Source organism: Pollicipes pollicipes, unplaced genomic scaffold, assembly GCF_011947565.3.
Source record: "Pollicipes pollicipes isolate AB1234 unplaced genomic scaffold, Ppol_2.1 Scaffold_6138;HRSCAF=7277_pilon_pilon_pilon, whole genome shotgun sequence".
Lineage (NCBI taxonomy): Eukaryota > Metazoa > Arthropoda > Thecostraca > Pollicipedomorpha > Pollicipedidae > Pollicipes > Pollicipes pollicipes.
Genome location: NW_023596818.1, coordinates 33,628,409 through 33,643,594, shown reverse-complemented (window position 1 = coordinate 33,643,594; position 15,186 = coordinate 33,628,409). Strand labels below are relative to the sequence as shown.

The window sequence follows — 15,186 nt, the reverse complement described above, 5'->3', positions numbered from 1 at the left end:
GAGTTGATATCAATCCTAAAAGTTTTCTTCCTTCTCCCTGTTGTGCGCGCTCAGGCTACGCAGGGAATCGAAAAGGGCGTCATGCAGTGTTGCCTTTTGTGGAAATAAAATAATCAGTGCTGAGATGCTGACACTTTTCGGCGTGAATATATTTTTCACACTCTTGATCCTATTGCGTCCCAATTGTCCCCAGTCTCGTACCTAAAACAAATGTCTACTTTTCAGGCTACTGGGAACTTTTAAGGCAGAGATGTCGTTTTCCTGCTATTCTTGTAACGGAAGCAAGCCACAATGCAGGCACTAAACGTGACTGCACGTCTTTGAATAGTCAAAATGCCAAACTTATTGTATGTAGAAAAATAAGGATGATTGGATTGATATGTCGAAGAAGCTCGCGAATGGCAGGTTTTTTGTAGCGATCGACGTTGCCAAGGTTCTGAGTAAAAGTGCGTCAGGCTCACAGATTTTCTCTAGTACTATTTTCCTCGTTAAAATGGAAAATGAGCCCATGCGAGCAGTTGACTCAGTCCGTAATTCCCAGTCGTTGGTTTACATTGACGTTATTCGTACGAGGCCTGTCCGTCGTATGTGGAGCACTGCGCTGGGACCGTCACCCGGCACAGATGCGCCGATTGGCCGCTTAAGTGCCGTGATTGGCCGGGTGCGCTCAGCCGGCCAGGCCGTCGGACCTCGATACTAGGTCTGCTGCCGGTCCGCGTTCGCCGACAGACGGGTACGAGCTCCGCCCCAGCTGTGGCCCTCTAACTAAGGGGCCAACTTACAACACGAAGCATTCCAATGCCGTGCATATGCGTTGATATGAGAACAGTGTTGCCAGAGACGACTGGATCAGGCCAGTCCTTGGTTTTGTGGCCGTTGCTTGTGATCGAGTGTAGACAATTATTGCGATTTGGTCAACAAACATCTTTGAGACGTCTTTGTTACGAAACATTTGGTTATCCTGCAGCACTATAAAATCATTTAAGTTTCTTACTGCATGGATTCACTACATGAATTTACTGCATTTACTGCATGAATTGAAGCCGTGGAGCGGTAGACGGTCGCCTTGATTTGGAGGTGTCCTTTGGCGATCTTTCAAAACATGCTGCTCTTGAAGCCAGACAACTTCAGGGGGACGTCAAGCAGACGGACATACAGACGCGATCGTGTCGTTATAATGATGCCTTTGATGTGTGGCCGGTCTTACAAAATGAATTTTTGCATGAAAACAGGACACGCTTGCGAGGACAGCGTGGCTGTAGTGAATCTTGACGGCATTACGGATCGCTGGAATCAACATTTGCTGACTGTTCAAGAAAGGTGCGCTTCGCCAGCGATCTTGTTTTGAATCGAAGCTAACTCACACTTCTTACCGCAACTCTTACCGCTCTCACCGTCCTTACCACATCTCTTAGACTAGCCAAGCAGAAATGCTATGCTGATGAAATCATTAAACATTTGGTAACTCCTAGGAAACATGGAAAACAGTACACTCCCTCATAAATTCAAAGCGAAAAAGGATGCCGATCCAACTAGGATGAGTGAGGCTAATAGCAAAATGATCACAGATGATCAGGATATCGCAGAATCACTTCATTTCTTTTTCACTGAGATTGGACAACAGTTAAAGGACAATATTCCTAGACCATCATTCAGCCCATTCCAGTTCATCGCAAATACAGAATTAATGGATCTACCCCCCACTAACGGAGCAAACTTAATTCTTATCATTAATGGACCAAACAATGTCGGAGCTGGAGTTGACAATGTAAATGAAAAAATCTTCAATATATATTATAGGGTAATACTCAAAGCAATTCTCCATCTCTCAACAGCTGTTATCATCAGGGATATTTCCAGGCATTTTTTTTAAAAGCCGTGATTACATGCATCTTTAAAAGGAGAGACTGTCAATTTGTAGATAACTACAGACCTACGAGTATTCTGCTGCTTGTGTCCAAAATTCTCCAAAAACTCATCTATGTATATATATATATATATATATATATATATAAGATTCATCCTTCATCTAAACCAAAATCACCTAATTCACTAAAATCAGTTCGAACTTCAGAAGAACAAAGGTACCTACATGTCAACTCTTATTCTCCAGGAAATCATCACTAAGGCTTTTGAGAACGGAGAATATGTGCTAGGTTTGTATTTAGATTTTAAAAGCATTTGACACTGTTAGCATAAGCCTTCTTCTACGTAGACATAATAAATATGGTATTCGACGAAAATATCATGACGTCATTTCGTCATATTTCCCTGCTAAAATGCAATGCGTCAAAATCAGGAAATACCCATCATCATTCAAGAACGTAACGATGGTTATATCCCAAGGAGCAATTCTCGGCCCAATTATGTTCATAATGTACTTTAATGACTTGTCTAAATTAAGTAGTATCACGATTTGCTCTCTTACACCGATAAGCTGCGATTATTTTCAAAAATAAAAGCATTGTGGAGCCTCAAAACGATATCAATGCACTTTTCCTCCTCATGACTTCCTCATTTAGTGCTAATTTTCTTTCACTGAACGTATCATAAATATTTACACAGATTTATACTATCATTTCGTCGCATTTCCAGCTAAATGTGCAAATTGATAATTCACCTATTGAGGAGAAAAAACAAGCACCTTGGTGTGCTCATTGACAAGTCTCTTAATTTACGCGTCACCTTAATTTCGTTGCAAGCATATTAAATAGAAATATTGAAATAATAAGTAGGACTAGGTACATCAGTGATAAAACAACGTCACATCTACTCTATAACACTTTATATTTTTTTTTAATTACTGCTGCTTGATTTGAAGTGTCAGTCATGTTTCTCAACTAGATTGGTTAGTAATTTTGGAAAAAAAGGCTGTGTGCCTGATGGAAAACATGCACCATCCACAAAGCTTCGAGGCAATTTTATGCGATACAAAATTTTGAAGTAATAAATATATCTAAATCCCACATGCTAATTGTGATACACAAATTCTAACTTTACAGCTTCCTGTATCATTCGATTTAATATACCAGCTCTACGAATCAAATAAAGTGGATATGAGGCCAGTAAAACATGTAGACTAAACTTTTTCTTATCATAGTTGTGAGCTATTTACAACATCTTCCATGGGCCCTAAGCTGTGGAACGATATTATGATTTCATATTTTCCAAGAATAACTGATATTTCCGCATTAAAAACTCTCGTTAAGAACATCCACAAGCATTTCGTGAATACATATTAACGTAGCCAACATATTTGAGGATATCGCAATTTTTTGCCCTGCACGTATTCATCTCACTTCATATTCAGCATTCTTCATGCTCCATAATCACGTTCTGAAATAGTGATGTTTGTGCACTTGTACCCAAATCCATGGCGCTGGCTCCGGGAGTTCTCGCAGCAACAAGCTCCGCTTAGCTGGGTGGACTCCCTGGACATCCAGCTCAAAACCCAGCACGAAAGTGACCAGTTAATTGTCCCTCCGACTTGCGTGATCGTACAACCCTTACTAACACTGTGACTGAGTGGTTGTAGCTTATTGGAGGGTTCTAGCGGGCGTCGTTAGCTGACTTTGACTGTGACTGCCTTAAGCCTTCTCATGTGTGATTTGGACTTGCCTATTGCATAGCACAATTCCTGCCGGGTCTGCACCACCTCCTCGCCTGCTTATTTATGTTTGCTTCTTCTTCCTAGCTGGGAGTGCCGCGACTTGATTTGAGGTTTTCTGGTGTTAACGTACGGTTTATGGCGTCGCTGGGATAGAGGGAGTGACGCTCCTGGTTACCTGTTTTTGGGTAACGGTGTGGAAAAATGGTTATGCTGAGTTTTGAATGGTCATTTCCAGTTACTTTTCTTTTTACACCGTCCCAAGTTCTAGATCATCACCCGATGCACGAATCGCTCGGTTCAAGGTTACTAGTGTGGTAAATAAGTGCCTTCCATTTCCTAATATAAAAGGTTTTAGAACACTTCACTTCACGCCACAAGCTGTCGTGAATACCGCATTTACTGTACTGACAAGTGCCTCAGTACTTACTGAGTACCAGCAAGATGAGGGGCGGCGCCTGTGGCCCTTCGCATTTGGCAGTGCTCACCAAAACACACACGTGCGTGTGGGCCACGGTACCTGTCCTTGCCTTTATCTCCGTCTCTGTTTCTGTCTTTGTCTCTGTTCTGCCTCTGTATCCGTATATTTCCCTATATCTGTATTCTTATCTATATCTGTATCTGCATCTGTATTTCTGTCTCTGTCTCTGTCTCTGCCTCTCTCTGCCTCTGTATTTCTGCTTCTGTCTCTGTTTCTCTGCCTCTGTCTCAGCCTTTCAGCTTCCTCCTGTATCTCTGCCTGTTTGTCTCTTTGCGTCTTTGCCTCATTGTCTCTGTTTCTGTCTCCTGTCTCGGTTTCTCTGTTCCTGTCTTTGTCTTCAGTTTTGGTTTTGGCTTTGGCTTTGGCTTTGGCTTTTCTTTAATCCAAACCCCGCCTCAAACGCACACACGCCGTCTCCTTCCCGTTTCTCACTCTCGCTCCCTGCCTCCTTTCCTTGCCCGCCGCCGCCGCCGCCGCCGCCGCCCCTGCGCCCACCTGCTCCGACCCGTCCCGCATCTCTGGCGCTGGGGCGCCAGAGATCGGCTTTTCTGGCCCGCCAGAGGCCGGCATCTTTGGGTCGCCAGAGGTCGGCTTTTCTGGCCCGCCAGAGGCCGGCATCTTTGGGTCGCCAGAGGTCGGCTTTTCTGGCCCGCCAGAGGCGGGCGTCTTTGGGCCACCATTGGTCGACCTCTCTGGCCCGCTAGAGTCCGACCTCTTTTCGGCCGCCAGAGGCCGACTCTCCGGGCCGCCAGAGGCCGGCTCTCTAGCTCTCCAGAGGCCAGCTTCTTGGGCGGCCAGAGACCGGCTGTCCTCTCTGGGCCGCCAGATGTTGGCATGTTTGGGCCGTCAGAGGCCAGCTGTCTGGCCCGTCAGTGGACGGCTCTTTAGGCCGCCGAAGGCTGGCTCCCTGGGTCGCCAGAGGCCGGCCTCTCTGGACCGCACTTTCAGACTGATAGCGGGCCTCGCTCTGCTTCAGACTGTTTCTGCTGGGTCTGCTGGTCGCCGCCGGCCCGGCAGCCGCCCAGCGCCCCCGGACTCCGCAGCGGCAGGCTAAGCCCGAATATGGAAACTACCGGCCACCGCCGCAGGTCAGCCTCCCAGCGCACGCGGGCTAGCGGCTCGCCAGACTGCTGAGGTGAAAACCCATGGTCGCCAGTAGGACATGTCTGACAAACTGTAGTTGAAGATGAGTTGAAGAACTGTAGCGATGCTATTATTTCAGCGCATTGCATGCAATATGTTTTTGTAACGCTGCTTTAGGTATTGATGGAATAATGTCGCTGAATTCCTTGGTAATGAATTATATGATCCATTTCCTACGAACATCCGTATGTGTGAGTCATCCGTTCAGCTTGGCCAGGCCGCCTTCCATGCACGGAAAGTGTGTGCAACAAAACATTTCTTGGTGTGGACTGCCGAGGCGGGGGGGGGGGGGGGGGGGCATTATTACGTCCATTGACACAAAAGCATGCGGCTGACCAAATTTAAACTACCGCATTGGACAGTGGCACGAGACACGACTGTGAAGCCGGAGCGGCTTGCTGCTAGTCCTACGTATATGAGGCGAGTTCTTGGCTAAATATGCATGAGGATGCATGTTTGGTGCCCGTAATTACATCGCATCTATTTTGTATTATGTCATGTATTTTATATCATTTGATTTGTACTAGTATTTCTCTATTATACCTTTACCTTCGTGATATACCTACAGGTGTGTTCAGTGCCTCGGGGGACAAGGGTCCTGCCGTGCTTACCCGCCTACCGTGCTTATCCACCTACCGTACCTACCGGATGTTTAGAAATTACGATGAAACAAAAGGAATGTGGTGGGGGCCAAGGTAAAGAGAGTGCGCTGCTGAGCCTCGCCAAGTTTTGCGGTAAATTATTTTTGACCATTTCAACAAAAAAACCTTTCTCGCCATTTTTGGTCAAGGAAAATGCCTACATTTTTGAAGATGACACAAAAGCACACGGTGGACGTCGAGGCGAAGAGAATATGTTGACGGACCTCCCCGAACTTTACTGAACAGTCGTGTAATGGACGATACCCCTCTGCCCTTTCCCATCCTCCCTGAGTACGTCCCTGCTACATATCGTATGTGCCTTTCTACAAAACTTCCAAATGTTGCCCGTTTCTCAGGCGCCATTCCATTTCAGGTCCTCCGAAATATAACGTTTTCATTTTGGCGAAATTCTGGATCTTCCGTCTGTAATGATCTTCTGAATATTTTATGAAAATTGTCATTTACTTAGCGACGAAGTGAGGACCATTTCCAAACTTCAGTGTACTGGTCATAGCACCTCGGAGGCGGAAACCAGTGTAACCACTCAACCAGAACAACGTTCTAGTGATAAATACGTGCAAGATCGTTGCATCAGGCTCATGCAGTGTAGCATCGAAATTCTATTTGAGAACGCAATAAAGTAAACCAAGACATAAACTTCGCCCATCCAACGATATTTTCATCGCTTGCATTTTGAGTTCTATCACAAGATCAACGGACTCTTCTTTCCTTGAACCAGTTCAGGCCTGAGGGTCAAGAGCGAGTTGGTGCGATGTCGGAGGAGGGGTGACAGGTAATGACTGTCATTTCACCTAACGACTCTGAAGTAACAACAGAGCATTCCTCATTTCGCCCTAGGCATCAGAACATTGTCGAGAATGTGACCTAGACTGAGAACGACTTACTTAGACTTACTGCCTCTGTCCGGAGCCAGCACTGGCGAGGACGCGTCATTTTTGCTCACTGCTGAAGACTCTCTGCTCTGTGCACTGCTCACTGTTCTTTGTTCATTTGTTGAAATGGCCGCTTGATTTCGTAGAAAATCTTTCTGTTGTAAAGTTCGTTGAAACTGACATTATAAATTCACTCGAAATATGACCTTATTTCGTTTTCTCACATTTTACGGAACTCTATGAAACTACGTCTAGGAGATCCATAAACGCTGTAAAAAACGCCGTTCTTAGCGTGGATATTCGGCCCTCGCTCTTCACAGAGCTTCTTCTCGCATCGTATCGTATCGTGTACTGTATCGTGCCGTACATGATAGGTTATGAAAAATACTCACCCAGCTGCGGAAGTGAACTCTGTGGGCTAAACCCAGCGTGCGTGACTCTAGCTAACGTCAAGCTAGTTTCTTATGTACGGGTCACGCCCTGTTGTCTCGGCAGCACAGCTGTATGACTTTTGCTACTCGGCGCCGAGGAACTATCGAGAAGGCTAGCGATTCGAGAATTTCCAATGTCACTTCAGTCGAATTGTGAATTGTGGCTCATCCGTCTGCGAACGGGGTCCAAAGTAGAATAACCCGGTGATACTGACCGGGGCTATCTGCTGGCTGTTAAGAAAAGCCATGATCCGACGATGACATGAGATGCGTGGCTTATTGACTCACGAAGACTTTTGGTGGCGTTCAAGTCGTAGTGTTTCGCAGCCCGTTTCAGTGTCCGATGACTGTCTTGATGACTGCTGAGGGGTGTGCGTGGCGTCTACTGTCTGATATGTTCATCTCAAAGGCGCGCAGCACGCCTCGGTAACCTGTCTCGTAACCAATCGGTACGTAACCAAACGGTAACCAATCTCGGTAACCTGTTGACCGTCTCGTTACCTATAGACGAGTATTTCCCGACCTTTTCGTGTCTATTTTCTTCTCACGATTGATCTAGCTATGATTTTCCAGGGCGCAAATAGCGAAACTCGATTTGAATAAGTTGTGCGCACTGTCATCTCCCACTGTGAACAGGTCGTATCATTGGCGGACAGGTTCAGAGAAGTGCACTGCACACCACCTGCACGGCCACCGTCACGATTTCTCTGACTGATTATTTTCCCTCGGGAAAAATCCTCTAGTTGGAAGCGCCGGCCGCAGGACCGTCTCAGCGGCGTCGTCGGCCGCCGTTGTCGTCAGCCACCGCACTGCAATCAATACAGTGCAATACAACACAGAAACGCGCCGTTTTGGTTCGGCAGCAATGTAGCGCGGTAGCCGCTCGGGTCGACCTGGTGTCCGGCGTGAGCGACAAGATCAACGGCGCGCTCTTCTTCTACCAGGAGTGCCCCAGCCACCCGGTCATGGTCACTGGTGCGTGCGCACGTGTGGGCGAGCTAAGGCGGTACGCGCTCCATTTGCTGCCGGTACCCACTGTCAGCCTATTACGCTGGACTTTTATGGATTAAAGCGAACATCCCGCGTTTCTTGAGTGACTTGTGAAACGTCTATGGAAGTTCACCAAATGTTCAGTTCTGAATAGACCAAACCGACACGTTTTAAAACGGCAAAGGTGTTCAGCGTTAAACCAAAACACGGAGTTCGAATGCCATCAGACAAGGTTTGTAAAGCTAGGTTTGCCTACTAAGAGTAGCAATCACAGTGTCTTCCCTGCTTTTTATTGCGCAATTATCACCCAGATACTCAATTAGCTACAGTTAGCTTCTTCTTGTGGACAGGCAACACCCTGCTTTTGTTTTGCCACCACTGGCTGGCTAAAGAAGCAGACAGGTTCTGCTTTCTAGTGACGTCACGCATAACACAGTACCCGCCAGGTGAATACATTTTTTTCGCTTCATTTAGCGTAGCAATATTGTAACCAAGGGGGGGTGGACACACACAAATTCCAAAAATGCGCCATCACGATGCATCGCCGGTACTTGATTACCGTTGGCTATCACTACACATCACCTTGCACGTTTTAAGACATCCTTGATTATTTTTGCTTTGTTTCGAACGCATATTTCCGTTCATGCATCCTGCAATCTTGTTTAATTTGGCCCCAGCGGGAAGTGATACCGGATCTGAATTGCAGCATATTAGGCCTAGACCGACCTTAACTTCAAGCAGGATAACGTAAGTTGTTCGGTTGCACTAGCGAGGAACGTTATCCACATAGATAAGACAGTAGTATTAGCATTATTCGTCGGAGAAAAACCAGGGGAATGGAGATGTAGTGCGGCTGATATTTTGGCAACATGCCTTTATTGAAACAATAGCAGAAGATAGCAAAGACTTCTGCTATTGTTTCGATAAAGTTATGTTGCCGAATATCAACCGAACTCTATCTCCATTCTTCTGGTTGTTCTCCGAAGATTAAGGTTAATAATTCTGTCTTCTTTAAGCAGCATAACCCAATTTTAAATCGGTTTCAATATCGACGGAATATTTGGTGTTATTTCGAATCAGATCGCGATGGAGTCGATCCAGATGCAACTGGTTTTAAATGTAGCCTATGGATGGTTAAACGAACGCGCTTTTGGCTTAGTTTTTATGAAGCTGCAGCACTCACTTTTGAACGTAGTTTTTACAAGGCTGCAACGCATGCAGCGCTCCGTGTGCTGGACACGCAGCATCTGTTACCAGAAATGCATTCGTCACAATTCACATTTCTATGTGAGTACACAAATCTAGAGTCTAGCTCGAACGGCTGGCCTCAGCTCCGACCTCAACAAACTGTTCACCTTGACCCCCCACGATTCCACTATGACCCACTAAAAATCTGTCCGATCCTGATGCCGATATCCGACTCTGGACGACGTCAAACACAGGTCGAGCTATTTAGGATAGACCAGTGTTTTACTCGTCTAGCTATTGAATGGACCCAGATATATGCTACGTGACCAGCTAAACACGGAGTGCCCTCGTATGCGCTTTCATCCATAAGTCTTGTTATACATTCACGCGCTTCCATACGCATCTACTTATCCAGGTTGCGTATTATTGCATGGCTCATGATATTTGCGCTCGCTATGCTCCATGCCCACACGGGAGCTCCAGTTTCAAATGAATACTACACGCGATTTGGTTTATTTCTTAGATTACGCGAGTCGTGCAGTTTGTCACAGACATTTCATCATCCGTATGGGACATGTCGAACCGCGCACCATCATGACCTGGAGCGTACTGGAGTGTCCCTGACCGGCGGTGTGTTTTCAGGTCGCATCTCGGGTTTGACGCCGGGCAAGCACGGGCTGCACGTGCACGAGCTGCCCAACTTGGGCGAGAAGTGCTCGGACGCTGGAGGTCACTACAACCCGTTCCAGGTCCACACTGGTTCACGCGCCGCGGTGTCGGAACCGGCCATCCCGGGGCCGGGACCAGCCATCCTGGGGCCGGAACCAGCCATCCCGGGGCCGGAACCAGGCATCCCCGGGGCCGGAACCAGCCATCCGGGGCCGGAACCAGCCATCCCGGGGCCGGAGCCAGCCATCCCGGGGCCGGAAACCAGCCATCCCGGGGCCGGAACCAGCCATCCTGGGGCCGGAGCCAGCCATCCCGGGGCCGGAATCGGCCATCCCGGGGCCGGAGCCAGCCATCCCGGGGCCGGAACCAGCCATCCCGGGGCCGGGAACCAGGCATCCCGGGGTTCGGAAACCCACGCCATCCCGGGGCCGGAACCAGCATCCCGGGGTCGGAACCAACCAGCCCGTGGTCGGAACCAGCTGTCCGGGGCCGGAGCCAGCCATCCCGGGGCCGGAACCAGCCATCCCGGGGCCGGAACCAGGCATCCCGGGGCCGGAACCAACCAGCCCGGGGTCGGCACCAGCTGTCCGGGGCCGGAACCAGGCATCCCGGGGTTCGGAACCAGCCATCCCGGGGCCGGAACCAGGCATCCCGGGGTCGGAACCAACCAGCCCGGGGGTCGGAACCAGCTGTTCCGGGGCCGGAGCCAGCCATCCCGGGGCGTGAACAGCCATCCCGGGGCCGGAAACCAGCCATCCCGGGGCCGGAACCAGGCATCCCGGGGCCGGAACCAACCAGCCCGGGGTCGGAACCAGCTGTCCGGGGCCGGAGCCAGCCATCCCGGTGGCCGGAACCAGCCGTCCCGGGGCCGGAACCAGCTATCCCGGGGTCGGGACCAGGCGTTTCGGAGGGTCCAGAAACCGAAGGAGATGCACTCTTGGATGATACTTTGTGTCGACTTGTGGAGTACCCCCCTCGTCCCCCCCCCCCACACACATTCACTCAGTGCCTTGTGCTGCTCCTCCCCCCCCCCCGTCCTGGTCTCGAGCTGGTGGTATGGAGCGCAAGCCACTAGATCGGTAGGAAGCTCCACTTATGGTTGCAGCTTACATTCACGCTTTATGGACTATTCGATCCGTCGGAATGGTGCGCAAGCTGTAAGGTACACGAAATAAGTGTTTGTGTTGATGAATCATTATTTTTTAAGGTAAAACCCAAACTTCTTGAATTAATGGATCCCTGGATCAGAGGACACGCTAAGCAGCACCTATTGCGTGAGCCGTGACCCCTACCATCCGATCGCGAAATCCCAGTTCAAAGGCAGACCTTGTCGGTGGAAGTTTGAAATGCAGTAATGCTCGGCACGGTCCGTCGTGCCCTCTGAGCTCACCTGACCTTTCGAGCGGCCCCTGCCACCTGCCGCACGCCATTCCAGTCAAGGCCAAGTAGCAGGCGTCTCATGCGGCTCGGACCCACCCCCATGGGTGGGTGGATCGGAAGGGTGGACTTTAACCAACTAAGCCATCGGGACGGGCAGTAGGGACGGACTTCTTCGTTTCAATGAGTCCATCACTGAAACACCAAGAAACTACTGGCTTCTAAGACCACTGGCAGTGATCAAAACGTCAATTCCAGTGAAGACTTCAAGTGACCAACTAGCCATAAACGCTGCAGATGAGACCGCCGTGCTCGGGTACTCCGGGCGTAGCACGTAGAACTAAAAGTGGAGAGCTCTTTTGATCCCATTACCACACTTCGGTCGAATGCGTATGCATATGCATATGCACCCGTTCTCATTCTGATGCACTTGCCGATAGCAGCTGTTACAGAGCTCTCCTTCATTACCGAGGTTGTTACGGCACATTATATGTGGCTGAATCTCACAAATAGATTAAACGGCTCAACCGACCTCCCTCATCGCTGAGCTATCTTCACTAAGCTCCTTCAGATAGCAGCGAGCCAAAACCTTGTACTTTGCGCCCACTTTTCCACTAACGGGGCCATGATCCGGCAGATATTTTCGTTGCAGAGAAACCATGGTGCACAAACCAGCGACACCGACCACAGGCACGTCGGTGACCTAGGCAACATCGTGGCCGACTACAACGGTGTGGCCGAGGTCTACATCGCCGACCCCATCATCAGTCTGTTCCCGGGCGACCGCGACATCTTCCGACGGTAACTACCACGCTAGGGAAGATTGCTGCGCTACGGGGGAGGGGGGCGGGGGCGGAGCAAAAGTTTTCGACAGCGCACCTACGCGATTGCGCTAATCGCATTGATAAACAGCGAGATGATCGGCCACGCGCCTATGCGTTGAGTGATACAGTGTTAAATACTAAAGGCTCGTTTGCACCTCGCAGGCTTGCTACCGAATCCGCTGTAGTTTGTGTAGACATCACATGCCACAGGCTAGAGATGCCGTGCGCTCAGTGCCCGCAGGCCGGCGAAACGTGCAGCTTAACAACGCCAGCGGAGGAGCAAACCCTCTAGTCGGCAACAGCTGACGACTGTCGAGTTACTCGCAACAGGTGGCACTGGCAGTCAGGCCCAAACGACTTGTGCATACAGTTCTGCCAGCGACGCGGAACCAGCTGTCTTCTAAGAAGACGCTGACTTCCCTTGCCGCAGGTCGATTGTGGTGCACTCTGGGGAGGATGACCTCGGCCTCGGCGGCAACCCCGGCAGCCTCAAGACCGGAAACGCAGGCATGCGACTCGGCTGCGGTGTAATTGCGCCCAATAACGTTCTCTGATTGTGACGTCACAGCTACTGGATGGCGCGAACGCTGACGTCATTCGCTGCGCTCGTGCTGGTCACGTCGCCCGGTCCGGCTGTGTCAATGATGCAATCAGCCTTTGGCACCTATTTTAAGACGCTTTGTGAAGTGCAGCTGCGACGGCGGAGCCTAAAGTCTTAGCGCATGCGTATCAGAAGCTATATCTTAACTGCGTTTGCTGCTTGGCTTCGCTGACATCACCATTTCATGTCACTGCACTGTTATCTTTCGCATTCGACAAACCGTGAGAATTTCTTGTGGCAATTTTAAGCAATGGATAGCCCGCTTGCATTGTGTGTAAAAGTAAAACGGCACGAAGATGTTGTTGCGGTGCGCTTACAATCAAAAAGAGCGATTAGAGGATGCTTAAAGTCGCTGGGGTGGCTGATCCGTGCTCAATAAACCTTGTGCCCGCCTTTCTCAGGCTGTGCGCTTCCTGCGTGTCGGCGCGAGGCCCGTTGGAAATCGGAGGTTTCTTGATGGCATGGATTCTGACCTCGTTTGGCGATTTCACTGTCGTTTATCCACTTGAAGAACGTGCAGGCGAGCCGTTGTCTAATTACGTGAGCCCGGCGGGACCACCGCGGACGCAGACGGTTTGACGCTGCCAAACGGGTCACGCCCTTTTGACCCACGAGTTCAGCAGGTGGCGAAGGCTGTGTCATCAGGGAGAACCAACCCGTCTGAATGCGTGTGAAGCGCTATGTATTCAGTTTCAGTATTCACCCGAAAGGTCTAAAATACTCATCTATTGCACCCATTTTAGTAAGGCAAGCAGGGTCACATTCCACGCTGCTCTGCTGATGAAGGGGTATTATTTTTGGGGTCTAGCCCTCGCCCAACACCGGATCTAAATTAAGCCCACCTAACTGTCGTTCAGTTGGGAGACTGCGTGCGGCAGCGAGCCGCTGTCTCAGTTGTAGGGTTAAATGTCCTTCCTCACACTCTGAGACCAATCGCAGTCCCGTGTCACGCCCGCCACGGGGACATACGGGCATTCTCGATGGCTTACATGAGGTATTGGCCGTTTTATCGGCTGTTTCAGGTGTGTAATGCGCAGAGATAGTAATTTAGTATGGATTTGGGCCAAGCTTTAATCAATAGGTAGCACCAGACCTGTTAATGCGGTTTGCGTCCTCTGACTTCCACAAGGGAAGTCGGGTCAGTGACCTGTGATAAGTATGACCTCATATGATATAATGCAATTACAAATTCATGTAGCAATGCATGCTAAAAGTCATGAAATGCATAAAACTTGCGGTTGGTGACTCGGATGTAATTTTTGACCGAAAGTCGTTCCTCTGTCAGACGTTGTACTGAACCGGATCTGGAACGCCACGTACGCTTCATTTTAACCGAATTTCAGCACTTATTACCTCAACCATTCACTAATATAGATCATTAGTAAACGCCGCGCGCACATTGACCGAGCTGTGGGAGGTTACAAGTTAACGTCTTGAGGCCCCTGATGCGTTGGCCTCAGCCCAGGACGGAGACGAGGGCTACAATGTCATTCACGCGGCCCTGCGTCACGTGTTTTTTTTGGGTGGGGGGGGGGGGGGGGGCGATGCAGTGGCTGGAAAAGTCCCGATTGCTGAGGAGTTCACGCGCCGGCAGATCATTTTCGTAACCTGGGAGGACACCCGCTGACCGGAAACCAAAAATGCCGATACCACTGGAGAGTTAACACAACAAGTATCACGACATTGTTTACCGTAGCATTTTACCTTGCTTGGTTAAGAGGCACACTGGGGGTGGGTGGACGATTCGAAACTGCCGAGGGCGAGGAAGTCAGGAAGCGGCGGTTAATGACCTATCCAACATCTAAGGTTAGTTAACGTCGACGTCTTTCGCGCTGATTGCCGTGAGGGACGACGAAATGTCAGTCCGTCAGCACAGCAAGCAGCAACGCATCCCTATCACGCGACTCTTGCCGCGCTGTTGGTTGAAACGATTACTGGAAGCTGTTTTCAGGGGCTAGATGGTCGCACATTGGTAAGAAATTCGTGACATTTGCCATCTGAAGACTACTTTTTCGAAAAATTCCTTATTTTGGGTTGAGTGTTTACAAAGGTAGAGTCTGCAAACAGACTTGTGTTCGACTCAAGCTGACTCGTGAGTCGGCTCATGAGTCAATCGTTTTGGGGGAAGCCGCGAGATGAGTCGGCTCGCTAGAAAAATGTTGTTTTGAGCCATGCGCTGACCTGCATGCTTCGCAAATTTTATGCGTTTAATCGTGAATCGATGACTTCTAACGGTGTAGCGTCAGTGAGCCATATGGCTCAACTTAAAATGAGAACATGAGAAAGCACAGCACGCCCCAGACAAATTAGCAGACCATTTTAGAGTGCTTAAATGAACAGC

The 15,186-nt window shown here is 49.5% G+C and overlaps 1 protein-coding gene across 1 annotated transcript; it reads left to right on the top strand.

The window, feature by feature from the left end:
• Positions 1-5,064: 5,064 nt before the first annotated feature.
• Positions 5,065-12,877, top strand: LOC119105696 (superoxide dismutase [Cu-Zn]; the record flags this gene model as incomplete). The annotated part of the gene is given in 5 exon segments (XM_037229163.1): positions 5,065-5,176; positions 8,060-8,171; positions 10,017-10,123; positions 12,073-12,221; positions 12,675-12,877. Coding segments are annotated over 5 exon segments (604 nt in total), but the record flags the coding sequence as incomplete, so codon positions are not given.
• Positions 12,878-15,186: the final 2,309 nt, after the last annotated feature.